The 15610-nt window shown below is 37.7% G+C and overlaps 1 protein-coding gene across 2 annotated transcripts in view; it reads left to right on the top strand.

The window, feature by feature from the left end:
- Positions 1–15583, top strand: part of LOC110852240 — a 29096-nt gene extending 13513 nt beyond the window's left edge. Inside the window, exons 1-10 of one of the 2 annotated variants that reach the window (XM_035853750.1) lie at positions 2076–2632; positions 4843–5210; positions 11095–11630; positions 11712–11803; positions 11873–11901; positions 11988–12082; positions 12158–12170; positions 12251–12533; positions 12599–13191; positions 14242–15583. In XM_035853750.1, the coding sequence (XP_035709643.1) occupies positions 4878–5210; positions 11095–11630; positions 11712–11803; positions 11873–11901; positions 11988–12082; positions 12158–12170; positions 12251–12533; positions 12599–13191; positions 14242–14538 (2271 nt within the window). In that variant the 5' untranslated portion in view covers positions 2076–2632; positions 4843–4877 and the 3' untranslated portion in view covers positions 14539–15583. Of the gene's footprint in view, positions 1–2075; positions 2633–4842; positions 5211–11094; positions 11631–11711; positions 11804–11872; positions 11902–11987; positions 12083–12157; positions 12171–12250; positions 12534–12598; positions 13192–14241 lie in introns of those variants that run through there. The other variant, XM_022100252.2, reaches the window with a different exon arrangement.
- The last annotated feature ends 27 nt before the right edge of the window (positions 15584–15610 follow it).

Below are 15610 nucleotides of genomic sequence, written 5' to 3'. Positions count from 1 at the left end.
CATTGTAGGATAGGGGAGGGAGGGTTTGTATAACATGGGGACATGATGGGGACATCGAACAACCGTGGGGACATTGTCCCTCTGTCCCCTCCCCCTTCCGCGGCCACTGTTTCTGCATATGTATGTATGTACACGTGCACTTAATCCTAATTTCTGCTATGTCTTAAATATGATAATCCCAGCAGAACGACTACATCTTCTTCTTCTAGTCCCCGGGGACGGTGAGAAAGGTGTCCCAATTCTTTGATGAGTTATGACATGCCTGAGATGCATTACTTCATTACTTTTCTGAGCCTTCAAGCCCTGTGTTTGTAACTAATTGGAAGTTTTCATTTGCCACCACACAGAATGAAATTAGGTTGTTGTTGCGATGCTAAATTGTTTCTCGTATTGTTTTAGAGTACCCGATTTTCATGCATATTAAATTTACTTGCATCTCATCCGTACCGCATCTCATCTTGGCATTAATCCTGCCAAAATAATAAACAATTGGAATGTGGATGAAGGAGGTGTGGGTATTAGTTAGCTAGCTAGGCAAATATTTACCATTACGTAGAGGCGGATATAGCTTAATTTTTTATTATCTACTGTCAAACGAAATATGTATGCATACCGTGACGAACTTGGTTTTAGGATTAGCCGAAAAAATATTTGAATCATTTATGCAAATTAAGTACACATTGTAATCTCGAGATGTAACCGATTGATTTCATTGATATTATTGATTCATTACTTGTTAAGATGTGATGTCTCATGCTGCCGTTGATGCTACCGTGTCGGACAATGATAATAAATAATATGCTAAAATAGTGCAGTATCATCATCTCATCTCCTCCATTCATTCGTCATCTTCACCCTCTCCGGGTAAAAATATTAATAATCATATCTGCAAATATTGTGTTTGCGAATCATCACGAATTCGCATGTAAATAAATACGTCCATACGCATTTTAATCAAGTTTTTTAAGCACTACACTAAATAAATCAGAAGAGGAGATGCTAATCAGCCAATAAATGCCGGGGGATTACACTAAATACCAAAAAACAAGGCAAATCATCCCAATTTTCTCATTCATTTCAGCCTCTGGTATTTCCTTTACATCACAATTATTAAAAAATATTTGGCATTCCCACATTTTTGGGGATTCATTCCTCTAAACGGTGTGTATTCATGCCTTAATTTTCCTTCACAATTGATGACTTTGTGGATTTATCTTTAGCACGTAAATCTCGTAATTGCGGTGCATACGGCTCCCAATATATGTACATACATACACCTTTACAAAGATAGGAAGTGCATATACGCTTAATTCGCTGTTTTTCGCCGAGACTGACACACTACCCAAATTCTTCACGTAAATAACGGGACTCTTTCTCTCTTTCTTCTTCACTCTCCTCAGCCAAAACCAAATAAGACGAATTCTCACCATCCATCCATCCATCCACCTGTTTCATGAGTAATTTCCACGCGTACCTGTACCACCACCAAATCCACGGTAATGACGATAATATGAAGGAGAGTAAATTGCACCTATTCCATTTCTTACCTTCCCCAAAATTTTGATGATCCCTTATTTACCTTCCTCACATACATACGCATTTGTACATACATACACACATTAACATAAGACAACATTAGGATGGATGTCTGTCTGATTTAACTAACAAACCTTATTCCACCACGGACCTACCGACGCTACTTCACACTCTGGTGAAATGATTCCTTCTTCTTTCCTTAGTAGGGCAGTAGTATAATGTGCAGTGGTTGGTAGCAGAAGAGTTATTATTACGATTGATGACGACGACTACGATGAAGAAGAATACAATTCAGAGAACATCATCTCCCCATGCATTTTTCTTCACTGTCTCCTTCCACCAAATTTCTAATTGCAATAAGCCCTCCACGTAAAGTACCACCACCATCACCACCACCAACGCTACGAAAGGAACGTCTTTTGTTGTGGGGTGAAACAAATACGAAAGATTTACTTGGTTTGATTTTGCTTACTTTATGTACGCTTCTTATGCCTGAGCCTGAGCCTGGCCTACACTTCAGTTCGACAAACAGACTCCAATCTCAGTTTGATTTTCAACATCGCACGAGAGAGACGCCTTGTGTCGCAGTGGTCGGTCGTCGTCGCATATGTGGTCAAATTTGTAACGCCACACGTAAAAGTGGGTGAACATACACCTTGTGAACTCGTATACACCGTTGTCTTCCAAAATCTGTAACAATTATTCATAATTTCTCAAAATTAAAATTCCGATTTAGGAAAAAGTCTTACTTTTCCCTGTTGGAGTGCATCTCTTTTTTCTTGATTTCTGTACTTTTGCTGTCAGTGATATTTTTTGTGTGTGAGATTTCGTGAGTGTTTTCAATTTCCCATTTTCAGTGAATCCGTACATACCTAATTAACTGTGTCTGGTGGATAAGTGCCGATTTAATAAAATGGGACTTGTTAATCATAAAGATTTGCGGATTGTTGTCGGATAAGATAAGGGAAGAAGAAAGGCTACACAAAATTATGTGTTGAAATGAAAAACTGTTCAGTTTTTAAATAAGTGAAAAACAAAATTTCTGGAAAATTGAGAACGTTTCGAGGAAATACGAAATCGAGACTTATCATTCAAGGTAAGAAACGAGTTTCAAGGGAAGAAAGTTTCAATATTGTGTAATATGCACGTAAAACGACGACTTCTTTCTCCTCAAAAAGTTGTCGGACAAGTAGAAACGGAAAGTGAGACGTGTATCGTGTCGAGTCGAGGTGATCAGTTTTTTTTCTTCGAAAAGATTCAAAATATTTAACGAGGAACAAGTCATGAATGAAAGGAAAGATCATCTCTGGGTCAGATTTCTTGTGTTGTGGTGGTTAAAATCTCGGCACGTTTTTTTCTTTGGTGGCTCTCATCTCATACGACCTTGCCCAACATGCATAAAAAACATCGTAATTGCATCTAAATAGCCTGGTCTTCTCTGGAATTAAAAGTGGTCACGACTTTGAACTTAATTAAAAACATACAAATTAACTGATACAGATTTTAACAATTTAGTCGATCGAAATTCCAAAATTTTCAATTTGGAAATCCTTCCATTTTCTCACACCACGCAAAAAAATGCAATCTCATTTTGCCTACCTATTTACACCGGATGGGGGCATCTCGCATCGCATATCGAGATCAGGAAAGACACGAAATAATGGGACAACTGCGTCAATAATCACAAATATTATTGAATACCATCCCCCATCATCGCATCTGATGAATGAAGTCTTGTTACTAATTCGAGTCCCCTCCTGAGTTTGAATAGTGAAATGGCCGAATCGAATCAGCAGGATGTCACTTTGTCACTTAATCTGGGCCAGCATGAGTGAACGAAGGACGGACGGACAGTCTCGTACACATTTATAATCAGCATGCCATGACTTTACGCTACTAATGGGATGATGATAGAGTTAAAAAATTCAATCCATTTCAATTTCTAATTTTATGACAGAAATCATTAATAATCAGGGTACGGTCAGTTGTGAACCAGAACTTGTGGTGGGTCGCTTGCTAATACGCATACATTTCACCTTATTAAGTGTTTACAGTCGTTAAAAAATGGCAATTACACGTTTCGCAACGGTCACTTTTCTTTAACACACAGAGATAATTCGGGATCATTAATATTTGTCTTGGCTGTTTTGAGTTGACCATGTTGCAGTAAAAGGTCAGGGTGGTACACACATAATTCTGGCCACAGGCCACTTGGGGTGTGTGTGTTCCAAATAAATGCTCCCGTGGTGTCGTGGGTCACCATGTATGCACTTTCTCTCTTCTCCAATTAAGAGATTTACATGGGAATATCTGTAATTAACCGTTTTAAGATGAGGTACATACGTGGGTTTGTAATTTAACAAAGTTTTGCCAACTTTTACTTTTAGGAGTTGGTGGACCCGACTTCCATTATTTGAGCAATATTTTATCTTGTTTAAAAGAGAGTGAACCAGTTACTTACTTAGTTTTAGTCGGTTGATGAAACTCTAAACTCTAAAATATAAATAAATACCCGTTAGATTCTTTTTAGTGGAAAATTGCAGTCTGACTGAAAAGATTCACTTTTTATTTTCTTTCCACCACCTGCAACAAATCAGTTCAGTTCTTTGTGCAGGCCATTCATTTCATGAAGATAATAATTCTCCATTTTATTATAACACTCTCCTATTTTACGTATTAAATTATTTTGAGGCAAAAAGTTTCGAAATTTTCAAAGTTTCATGCACGGCTGCCACTTCCACTTTTCTTGTCGTTCTGTAAGATGTCCATCTATCAATCACTCCAACAGAAGAGAAGAAAATGAATAATATTTTATTCGCATTTACTTAGTTTCTGCACTCCAAGGACGACTCTAATTTTGGGGAAATTGTAGGAATTACGCTGTCTGGGCATTTATCTCGATTTTATTTTATTATTATGCATGCATTAAAATTGGGCTGGTTTAACTGCCTTTGGGATGATGTTTTATTTTACGTAAAAGTGAATTCGATTTAATATCCTTGTTATAATTTCTTAAAAAAGAACGCTGGTTTTGTCATGCAAAAAAGTGCAAGAAAATCAAACAGTGAGAAATTACACTATCGACACGAGTCGAATGTGGGTAAGTAAATTGGTTAAGCGTGAAGTGCATCCAATCTGATTACAATTAATAAGTTTTAACTTTAACGATCCGGAACCAACGGTTAACAAAGTGTGTACTAGTTGATTATAAATTTAATTATAAATGATTCTTAGTAAGCCACGACCCCTTTAAAAATTAAATCTTAATTTAATAATAATAACAACAAAAACTTTATTTTCTCACAGATAATCCACCCTTATTATTCAACCTGCCAAAAAAAATGTCATCATCCACAATGACGAGAAGAGGAGCCGTGAGACGTTGTCGGAGTTTGATATCGGCCGATAACACGTTATCATCATTATCCAGCAGCAGCAGCACTACTGCCGCCGCCCACAGTTCAAATGACGCTCAAGAAAAAAATCAGGGGGACGAGAGGACACAATTCATCCCCAATTTGTTTTCGGGGAACAAAAACCATGGACTGATTTTTAGGAGGAATTCTTCCAGGTCATTATCATTTCCATTCGCGTCTTGGACTGGGAGATCTACCACCACCGCGGTCGTCATGTCCTTGTTAACGTGCTGCCTCCTTCTAGTCATCAATTCACAGGTAGGGATAATTTTGGATAAATAACTTTCCCTCATTATTCCGCGAAAAATTCGCAACAATTGTCCCACGAAATAATCCTAAGAATAGATTCGCAGACATGATACATACACATGTATTTACATGCATATACAACGAACATGTCTCGTTATTCCATGCAACCAAAAAAGCACGATCTTCTTGGTGACATGACATGAAGCAGCAGAAAGTAAACGAGGCTTCAATTTCCTTCTTATTATTCGTTACTTGCGAAAAACACTGCCTTCGTGTAAGTAATCATGTAGTAAGTGATGTGGGGAATGGAAAGAGTGACAATTTTTAAGGAGATTTAGAAATTATAAACTTTTGCAAATTTATTATCCAAAAAATCCGCCTGGTACAGGCGACTAAATTAAATTCGAATTTCCAAATTGAATTAGACCCCTCATCCTTCATCTTTTATAATCAGAATTATTCCAATTTTATCCAAAATTTCGTATTCGACGTGCGACACCTTCAAAATTATGAAATCCACTTCGCCTCCCCCTTTCCCCCTTAAACAAGGTGCACTAATTTTCTAAAAGCAGCAGCACTGCACTCACTATTTTGTATCATATTCTTCATTCTCTCAATCTCACAGAAAACTTGGTAGCGCATTTGATTTTTTTAAGACATGCTAATGAAAGATATAAATAAAATGAATGAGCAAATAATAAAAGACCGGCATGTCACATCACATCCGAAAGTGGGCCAAGTAACTCTACACCAACGTTCAACGTTCCTCTCCTCTCGATCCGACTTGCCTTTGCATCCCAGTTTCTGAATAGTTTAGTGAATAGGATTCAACTAAACCGTATCCAAATGACAAAGGACATTCATTTTTATTTCGTCTTTAATCTCAATTTCTTTCTGCTTCAAGTTCAATGTTGCTTCAGTAGTGGTGGTGGTGGGGATGCCAACCTAGTCAGCAAAGTCGTCTTGTCGCCAATAGGGCGACGACGACGACAACGACGACGATTTCATGTGAGGGAGGATGAGAAAGACTTGCATTTTTATTCAGCAGCATACTTTACATGTCTTGATTAACAGAGGTAAAAGTCCAATTAGGACCTTTAAACAAATTAAGCACACATATGTACATAAGACGAATGGTAAATGTAAATGTGTGCCGCATATTCAGAAAACCTACGAGAAATAAAAATGAACTGGGAGGAGAGGGTGGATGTGTGTGTGTAATTATTGTTGGATGGATTTTTTTTCATAGTAAAAAAACTGAAAATTACTTTAATTACTCTTTTATTACATTCTTTCTCTCAATTGAGGTAGTGATTAGGAGATTGTTTTTGTAAAATTGGGGGCCGAAATTGGGGACAGTTTTATACATTTCGTGGAAATAAGTAATAATAAGAGGCCAAGAGGGTATGTATTCATGATTGGAAAGTGGCTGGGTTAGATTGAGATGCAGTATAAATATGCAAATGTGATTAGAGAACTGCATGGCAAAAACAATTAGTAAAGTGGCTGGATTTTAGCAATAATTAATTAAATATCAGTTCTCATATATTACATTCTTAATTGTAGTTGCACAACTTTTCTCCTGATGTAATAATAAATTGGCCTAATTTTACTTTTAAAACTTTGCGTCAATCAATAATCAAAATTGTCACTTTGAAAATTGCTCTTATCGTAATCATTCTACGGTCCGCTTTTTCATTTCATTTCATCCCTTATTTCGTTCAATTATACAATATCTAAATAACAAATCCGACAATATTTTATCACCCCAAAAATAATGTTCTTGACCCTTAAGACAACACTCTTTGTATGTGAAATCTTCATCAAATTTGTCACTCTTTCACGTTTCGCATCGTCATATGTATCACTGCAAATAGGCAATTTCCCATTGTGATGTCAACCCTACTCCGATCCACAACTGCAAAAATAATGTGTCAAAAACAATGGGCCAAGAAAACCCAGTAGTTGATCATCCTCTCATCTCATCTCATCGTCCCTAGATTTGCACAGTACGTGGTTTGGTTGATGAAGCAGTGCGAATATGAAGCATTGTTCAAGAAAAATATAAATGTAGCGTGTGGTGTGGTCAAAGTGGGTGGAAATTGGGTTCGTTTCACTCCTCAGATGCATAATATTTCGGTAACAACGACACAATCACATCACAATACGTACATAACATAACTGCATTTGCACCCCGGCACAAAGTCGTATGTACGAAGGATTGTAAGTAATTCCGAGTTATTTCAGCGTGCTTTTTGCCATTGTTTGAATGTGTACAGTGTTAAGTTGTGGATTAGCAGGATCACGCAAAAACAAAAGGAAGTCACACTTGAATTCAAAACGTTAAAAAATGTGGCAATATTAAGACAACGAGTATGTAAGTTTCGGGTGAAAACTAAACCAAACCACCACCGGCAAACATTACTAAAGTCGTTATATACCCTTCCTTTATGTAATTTAATATTGTACTTGGCAATATTTGTGAAGACACACATTTTTACGGTGACACTCATTCATATCGCGGATAAGCTAACGTTGAAAATTTAGGTTAAGCGGCAGTAATGAGTTTTGAATTGCGGATTTAGGTAAACTAAAGAGCATCCACTAAGGTTTTTGACTGCCCCGTAAAAGGCGCGCTAGGCGGGAACACAGCGAAATTAAATTTCGAAAAAATTATTTTTGAATAGACCAAGTTATAAGCTTTCCATTGATATATGTCACCAATTATTGAGTCATGGCTAAGACTAGAAAAACTTGGGTTGAAAGGCAAGGGTTGAAAAAAAGAGTGATTGAGTTTCACAAAAATCGAACAAACTATGATTCTAAAATCACTTGGCACTTTTTCAAACAAGAAGGTATTCCTCATTCAAATGTCAACTCTTTCATAAAAAAGTACGAGGAATCCAATGAACTCAAATTCAAAGTCCCCACTGGTCGACCTGCAAAGCCAGCGACGACAAAAGTCAAAAATCGGATAAAAAAAATCTTCAAAAATCATCCATCAACGACAACGGCTGGCGCCGCAAGTAAGGTCAAGATTTCAAAAAGCTATCTGTGCAAAATCAAAGTCCATAAACTAGGGATTGTAGCCAGGGCAAAAAAACCTGCACCAAATTACAAACCAACACAACAGGAAAGGATTCATGCGTGCTGCAAGAAATTGTTGAAGAAGATTCGGGGAAAAGTGGTCATCATGGACGATGAGCCCCACGTCACAGATGACACTTCAAATCTTCCAGGAAGGCATTTTTTCCATAGTCCCAACCCCTGTGAAGTAAAGTATGAAGGCAAAATCCAAATGAAAGACCAATTCACAAAACAGTGAAGAATTTGGCAACGCATGTATAGCATTGGTCATTTTTCCGATCCCGTTATTTTGGAGGGCACTGTAAACCAGGGGGTTTATCTTAAATCATGCATTAAAGGGGGATTGGAATCTTTTATTACCAAAGATCATAAAAAAATAAAGTTTTGTCTTGGCCTGACCTCGCAAGGTCCCATGACGCCAAAAAGGTCACTCAGTACCGACATCTGAAAAAAATTGAATTTGTGCCAAAAAATGGAAACCCACCAAATTTTCCTCAACTGCGACCAATTGAGAAATTCTGAGCGCTGACTAAGTCCAAACATTCTAAGCTTTCAGAAACGCCAGACACCTTACGAAAATTTAAGAACAGATAGAAGAAAATCAGCTTGAAAATAGGTGCAGTCTATGGGAGGAATTTGACGCGAAATCGGAAGAGGAAAATGCAATCTGTAGCAGACAGCGGAATTGAATCATTAAAATTTGAACTGTATGGCAATCCAAACCCTTTGGTAGTAAACATATGCAACTTTTTTGAAATTCCATTAACTTTATAAAAAGTTCTGAGCATTTTATTACGTCAGTCAAAAACCTTAGTGGATGCTCTTTATGAGATATGCATTATCATAAAATTACTTTGTATAGGCCTAAATTTTGTTGGCATTGCTATCAATGTTTGATGATAATCTTCTGACCTATGATTTGACTGGTAATTATATTTTCAGAATTTTATGTATATCGACGTTGAAATCAAGCTATTTATATATTCAAGTTAAGCAGAAACATTTAATTGCTCAATTTGAGATGTATGTATTTACCCGGTTATAAAATGCTGAAAATTTCAAGACTACGAAGTACATTACATTATGAAAATTATATTATGAAAAACTATTTGAAATTCCGCTGACCAATCCATCCAAGTAAATATTAGTAAATTCTTCTGGATTTTGTAGGTATTGTTCTGATTTATAATGAGTGACATATGTATGTACATGACCCTATTTCAACTCCTCCGGTTGAACTAATTACTAAATTTAGTATACCCTAAATTTTCCCTTTGCCTTGTTTTCATTCTTATTTTACACTCTCTCAACCGGATTCATGCTTTTTCTAAATTTCTCCAATTCCCACAACCTGTCAAGTGCAGTTCAGGTGCATCATGTTGCAATCTTCAATTTAGCAAAATCTACCCTTAATTGACCTACATACTAGAAAAAAAATATATTACCAGATCACATAATAAGTAATACAGATCCAATTATAATTATGCACACTAGCCAAGCCACGTATCCATTGGCCAATAAATCTCATCCATCTGTTGAGAAACATTTTGGGTGGGTCATGTCACATGTGTAAGTAAGTAAGCCGAGGATGCAATTTTGTTACAGGAAATTTCGTAATAACAATTTATTCCATTTGTTTCATCTTTTTTTATTTAAAAACGTTATTACTTTTTAATAATAGAATTAAACCAGATCCAAATTTCTTAATAAATAATTCAAGGCAAGTAAGTACTTGACGAATTTAGGAAAATCCCTAATACCAAAAACTCGCATTTTTTGCCAAAATCTTCTCAGTTTCTTCAGTACTTTGTCTTCTTCTTTCCCAATAAATAATACAAACACTTCTTCAGCAAAACGAAACGAGAAGTTGGTTCTTGCCTCACAAAATATTTGGACTATGGCTAAGTAAATAAAAAAAATAAATTAGTGCGTTCATTCCAAATCATAAACAATGTGAGACCACATCGCATCGTACCAATTTTCAACAAACCAAAAACCAAACAACTCTCGGTCTCAATAATAATAGTACAACAAATGCGAGGTCTAAAAAAAATATTGCACTTAATAAAGAAGACGCAGCGAAATATGATGAGCATGTCGGACAGGATTGACCTGGAAAACTGGTCGGATGTGAAACATTCACTTCAATTCTCGAGATACGAGATCGACTTAAAATAAAATGCGATATTAATTTTGCTCGCTTTTGCCTCTAGCTACATAAAATATGATCAAAAGCTGAGCACCCGTGCCATCAACATATAAATAAAATGGTCAACTTGCTTGCTCCTTCTTCTTCTTCTGGCCATGCTCACTGATTTTTGGTGAAGATGATCCACATAGATAAGCCAGAAGTAGCTTATTGTGTAGATATGTACGCATACGTATCGTGGTTGGTTAGGGGTGGGCTTCTCGGAAGTAATGAATGCTTTGCTGCGTTACAAAAAAACGAAGGAAAGGTTTACTTACACACTTGGTAATGAGAGGAGTAAATTATTCTATTTATTAATTGTCACAATCACGGGCAAAATCTCGGAGGAAAAATGAAGAGGAATTTTTAGAAAGATGAATTAGTAATTAGTAATTGTTTTTCATGTAGAAAAATTTATTTTGGGGATGAAAATGTTATAATTATTAATCTATTTCTATCATTATAAAAAAATTAGTAATCATAAGTAATAATTATTAATAACCAGACATTTTGAGTGGCCGATGGACCTATGTACTTTTAATTTTAAATGATTTGATTAAAATCAAAATACGGCACTTAATCCATACAAAATATTAAATGATGATTTTTCCTCGTCAGATTGCCTCCTCTGAGAACATCCCTGATCAAATAGCCATGGCTGCCGAACACAGGATCGGGCTTCACCCCGGCGGTGGTGGTGGTGGTGGCGGTGGGGGTGGGGGTCAGTATGGTCCAGCACCGCCAGGATTTGGCGGTGGAGGTGGTGGCGGCGTTGGTGGGCCACACCCCGCACAAGGAGGCGAAGTCGAGGCCTGGCCACTCCAATCGGCGCATGACATGCCGCAAATTAAGATTCTTCAAGTTCAATGCGAAAAATCCCATATGCGCGTCAACATCGAGTTTGATCGACCCTTTTACGGAATGATTTTTTCCAAAGGGCACTACTCCGATTCGCACTGCGTCCACTTGGCCCCCGGATCTGGACATCTCTCTGCAACCTTTGATATTTATCTTAACGCTTGTGGAATGACGTCGTCAGCCAATAATAATGGTGGATATGGGCCAGCACCGTCCGGAACGTTTGTGGAGAACACGATCATCATTCAGTATGATCCGTTAGTGCAGGAAGTTTGGGATCAGGCGAGGAAATTGAGGTATTTTGAGACTAATTTTTACAAAATATTGCGAAAAATTGGTGATAAGAACATTTTGTAATCCATTTCTCGTTTATGTAGGTGTACTTGGTACGACTTTTATGAAAAGTCCGTCACCTTCAGACCTTTCCAGGTCGATATGCTGCACGCCGTTACTGCCAACTTTCTCGGAGGTGAGAGTGACACCATAAAAAAATAAGTGTTTGAGAATTTAAACTAATTTGTGCTAATCCAATTTACAGATAATTTGCAGTGTTGGATGCAAATCCAGGTAAAATTTTAATCCAGAATAAACTTATGTACGAGCCCCATGAGTAGAGAAGTCAGTCCTAAATGATACAATTTTAATGTACACAGGTCGGAAAGGGACCATGGGCTTCAGAAGTCTCCGGAATTGTAAAGATAGGTCAAACCATGACCATGGTGCTGGCAATTAAGGACGACGAGAACAAGTATGACACATTTTTTATTGAGCCACTCATAATTTATTATACTTTAATAACAATTATTGTTGTTTTTCATTTCAGATTTGACATGCTTGTAAGGAGCACATTTCAAACGTTTTATACTACAAAAATTGCATATTTGAATCTTATGCATCCATATTCTATATCTTCTAGGTCCGAAACTGCGTCGCACATGACGGAAAGCGTGCTCCCATCCAATTGGTTGATCAATACGGATGCGTAACTCGACCCAAGATTATGTCACGATTCCATAAAATCAAAAACTTTGGGGCGTCAGCTTCTGTCGTGTCATACGCCTATTTCCAAGCCTTTAAATTCCCCGACAGCATGAACGTCCATTTCCAATGTGTCATCCAAGTCTGTCGCTACCAGTGTCCTGAACCGAAATGTGGTGGAGAGGAAGTTTACGGTCCTCCCGGGTTGGGTGGTCCTATCGGTAAGTAGATAACATCGTAAATTTAATTAGTGCATCATCCACTGCTTAATTTCTAAATATTTCAGACCCCCGAATCCCACACGGTGCTTACTCCGAAGCAAAAGAAAACGTCGCCGCGTCCCCATCGCCCGCCGGAAATGACCAAAGTTCCGCTCAAAGTGTTGTTAAACCCGTTCAAGTGCCACCCCCACAACCGCAACACCAACAACAACAGCAAATTGGACACGGACCACCCCTTCCCGTCTTCAACAAGCCACACCCACTCGGCGGACCACTGCCTCAACCCAGCCACGTCATGTTGCCACCACCCCCACGCGGTCCGTTCCCACCCGGCTATCCCAACGTCAAGAGGGAAGGAACCGTCGCGGACAATGAGGATGACGAGGAGGAAGAAGAGGAAGAAGACCAACCACAACAATCCGTCAGCGGAGGTGGACCATCCTTCGCCGCGTTGGGAGGAAGACCACGATCCGTCGATTTTGATAAGGCTGAACGTATGCCGAGAGCTCATGACCTTTCCCCAAGTGCGAGGAGACGACGTGATATTGAGAATATCGGGGGAAATCCGGACCATCAATTTTTCACCGTTCATATTAATCACGTTTATAAGAGGAGTGCACAGGAAATGACGGATGTTGAGACGACGCGAGTTATTCAGGTAAAAAATTAACCTCAAGTGCAAAGACAAAGATTTTCGGGTACAAGTAACCACGTGCAAGAAATAACGGGGAGAAAGTGGTTTCTTGCAGCTATTTCGACCTACAAGAAATCCAAGGTGCAAGAAACCAACCCCGTCGCTATATTTCGTACGGCGCGTGGCTGGATGGCGCATATTTCTTGCACTTTCTCCCAGTTTCTTGCACTTCGCATTTCTTGCGTTTCTTCCTTTCCAGTTCTAAAAATGTGGCAAACCCACAAAAAAACGAAACGCTGCAAAAAAACAATAATGCAGCGCCTTTGCGGGACTCTGCCGTAATGCAACGAAGCAACCCCCAAATTTTGGTCGTTCATGTACTACATGACTCAAACCCCACGTGGGAGCAATCATAAGGGTTCGTATTTTTGAAGTTGCTTCCAAAAATTATATAAAATACGAACTTGTAAGAAAATGTTGGTGTAAGGTCTCAGGTCATGACCTTGAAGGTCACAGGTCACATGGACGACAAATGTGTCCTCTTTACCCCCCTCAAAAATGGTGTCATTCGAAAGATAATCTCAAGGGCTTCAACTTTAGTCCTTATCGCTTATGCTCTCCGACCACACCCAAGGCCTGTGGGAGTGGTTAAAGTTTGCATCAATTTCTTACAAATAAATATTGAAGAAACTTTAACCACTCCCACAGGCCTTGGGTGTGGTCGGAGAGCATAAGCGATAAGGACTAAAGTTGAAGCCCTTGAGATTATCTTTCGAATGACACCATTTTTGAGGGGGGTAAAGAGGACACATTTGTCGTCCATGTGACCTGTGACCTTCAAGGTCATGACCTGAGACCTTACACCAACATTTTCTTACAAGTTCGTATTTTATATAATTTTTGGAAGCAACTTCAAAAATACGAACCCTTATGATTGCTCCCACGTGGGGTTTGAGTCATGTAGTACATGAACGACCAAAATTTGGGGGTTGCTTCGTTGCATTACGGCAGAGTCCCGCAAAGGCCATGCAATAATGTGTTTACAAAAAATCGCAATATTTTATGAATTTCCAGGTCGTGGCTCCCGGAGATGTCGCATTTTCCTTGGGATCCAACAACAACTCCACTTCCCAAGACTCTGTAGTGATTGAATCTTCTTCTCGTGGCGATATTGATGGAATTTGCATGTCAGTGTCATCCTTTGTTGTCGGATTGGTCATGCTTCTCCTCCTCCTCGTCGTCGCGTCGCTCGTCGCCGCATTCCTCTTCGTCCGAGTGAGGTCCATTCACAGGAAAACGGCCGTCTTTGCGGGCGGATTTGACAATCCCGAATATCTGAAACATTCCATCGGTGTCGTTCCATCAAGCTAAATTAACTTAATCTACTTAATAAATATTTACGTAATGAGTAATTAATTAATTACTTAATAAATTATTATTTTTTGACTGGATTGTGCTTCTAAAAATGAAATATGTTATACTTTGTTTGTGTACGTACGTACGTACTTATGTACGACTTTTTATACATATTTACTTTCTCCTGACCTGCATTTCGCTATATTTACATGTCTGAATATTTTTTGTACCGTGTTATTTACGTTTGTGTGACCCTTTCTCGTAGTAAAAATCATGCATGGATAGTATTATTTTGTGTAACTGTCACTTTTTTGTACTAAATTGTTACGTTTTCAGAATTATTTTAGTTATTTTAAGTAAGTTCGATTAGCAGAGGGTAAGTATTTATTTTGAACATTGCAATTTTGTAAAAAAAACGTACTTATAACTTATGAGCTTTGGGGCCGGAATGTTTGCGATTTTTAATAAGTAAAAGTGTGCATATTACAATATTATTTGTAATTTTTTAGTTTTTGATAAAGGAAAATTTCGATTGATGAAAATTAGAGGGGTTGAATTGTGGCCATGCATTTTATTTTGCAAATTAAAACTGAGAGGTATTTGCAAAACTGATTTGCAGTAGATTTAATACATAGCTAATAACTGATACACGATAAAATAATGCAAAATTATACGATTAATAAGTAACTAATATAATTAAAAGTAATTAATATCTATAATTCTTAGCTGTAATTCATAATTGTCTAGAAAATAGTTTTAAGTATTGCAGATTTGCACTCACGTCATTTTTGCAGACGGTGGAATAACAGGGGTTAAGATGATGCTTAGTTTTGTATGAAACTACTAACAATTGTAATCATAATTAATTAATTTGTGTGTATATAATTAACGATAATGTTGTATTTTCTTTGTTAGGACTTTATAACTCACCAATTATTGATTAGAACAACAAGATAAAACTTTCTACCGAATTAACGTGTAAGTAAATATGAAATCAATCATGTAATCAATACTACTACATATTTTTGCATTATTAAAATAAAATGAAATATGAAAACCATTTACTTTTGTAATAAATACGATTGAT

Source organism: Folsomia candida, unplaced genomic scaffold, assembly GCF_002217175.1.
Source record: "Folsomia candida strain VU population unplaced genomic scaffold, ASM221717v1 Fcan01_Sc007, whole genome shotgun sequence".
NCBI lineage: Eukaryota > Metazoa > Arthropoda > Collembola > Entomobryomorpha > Isotomidae > Folsomia > Folsomia candida.
Note: the sequence above shows the minus strand (reverse complement) of the source record. Positions and strands in the feature narration are given on the sequence as shown.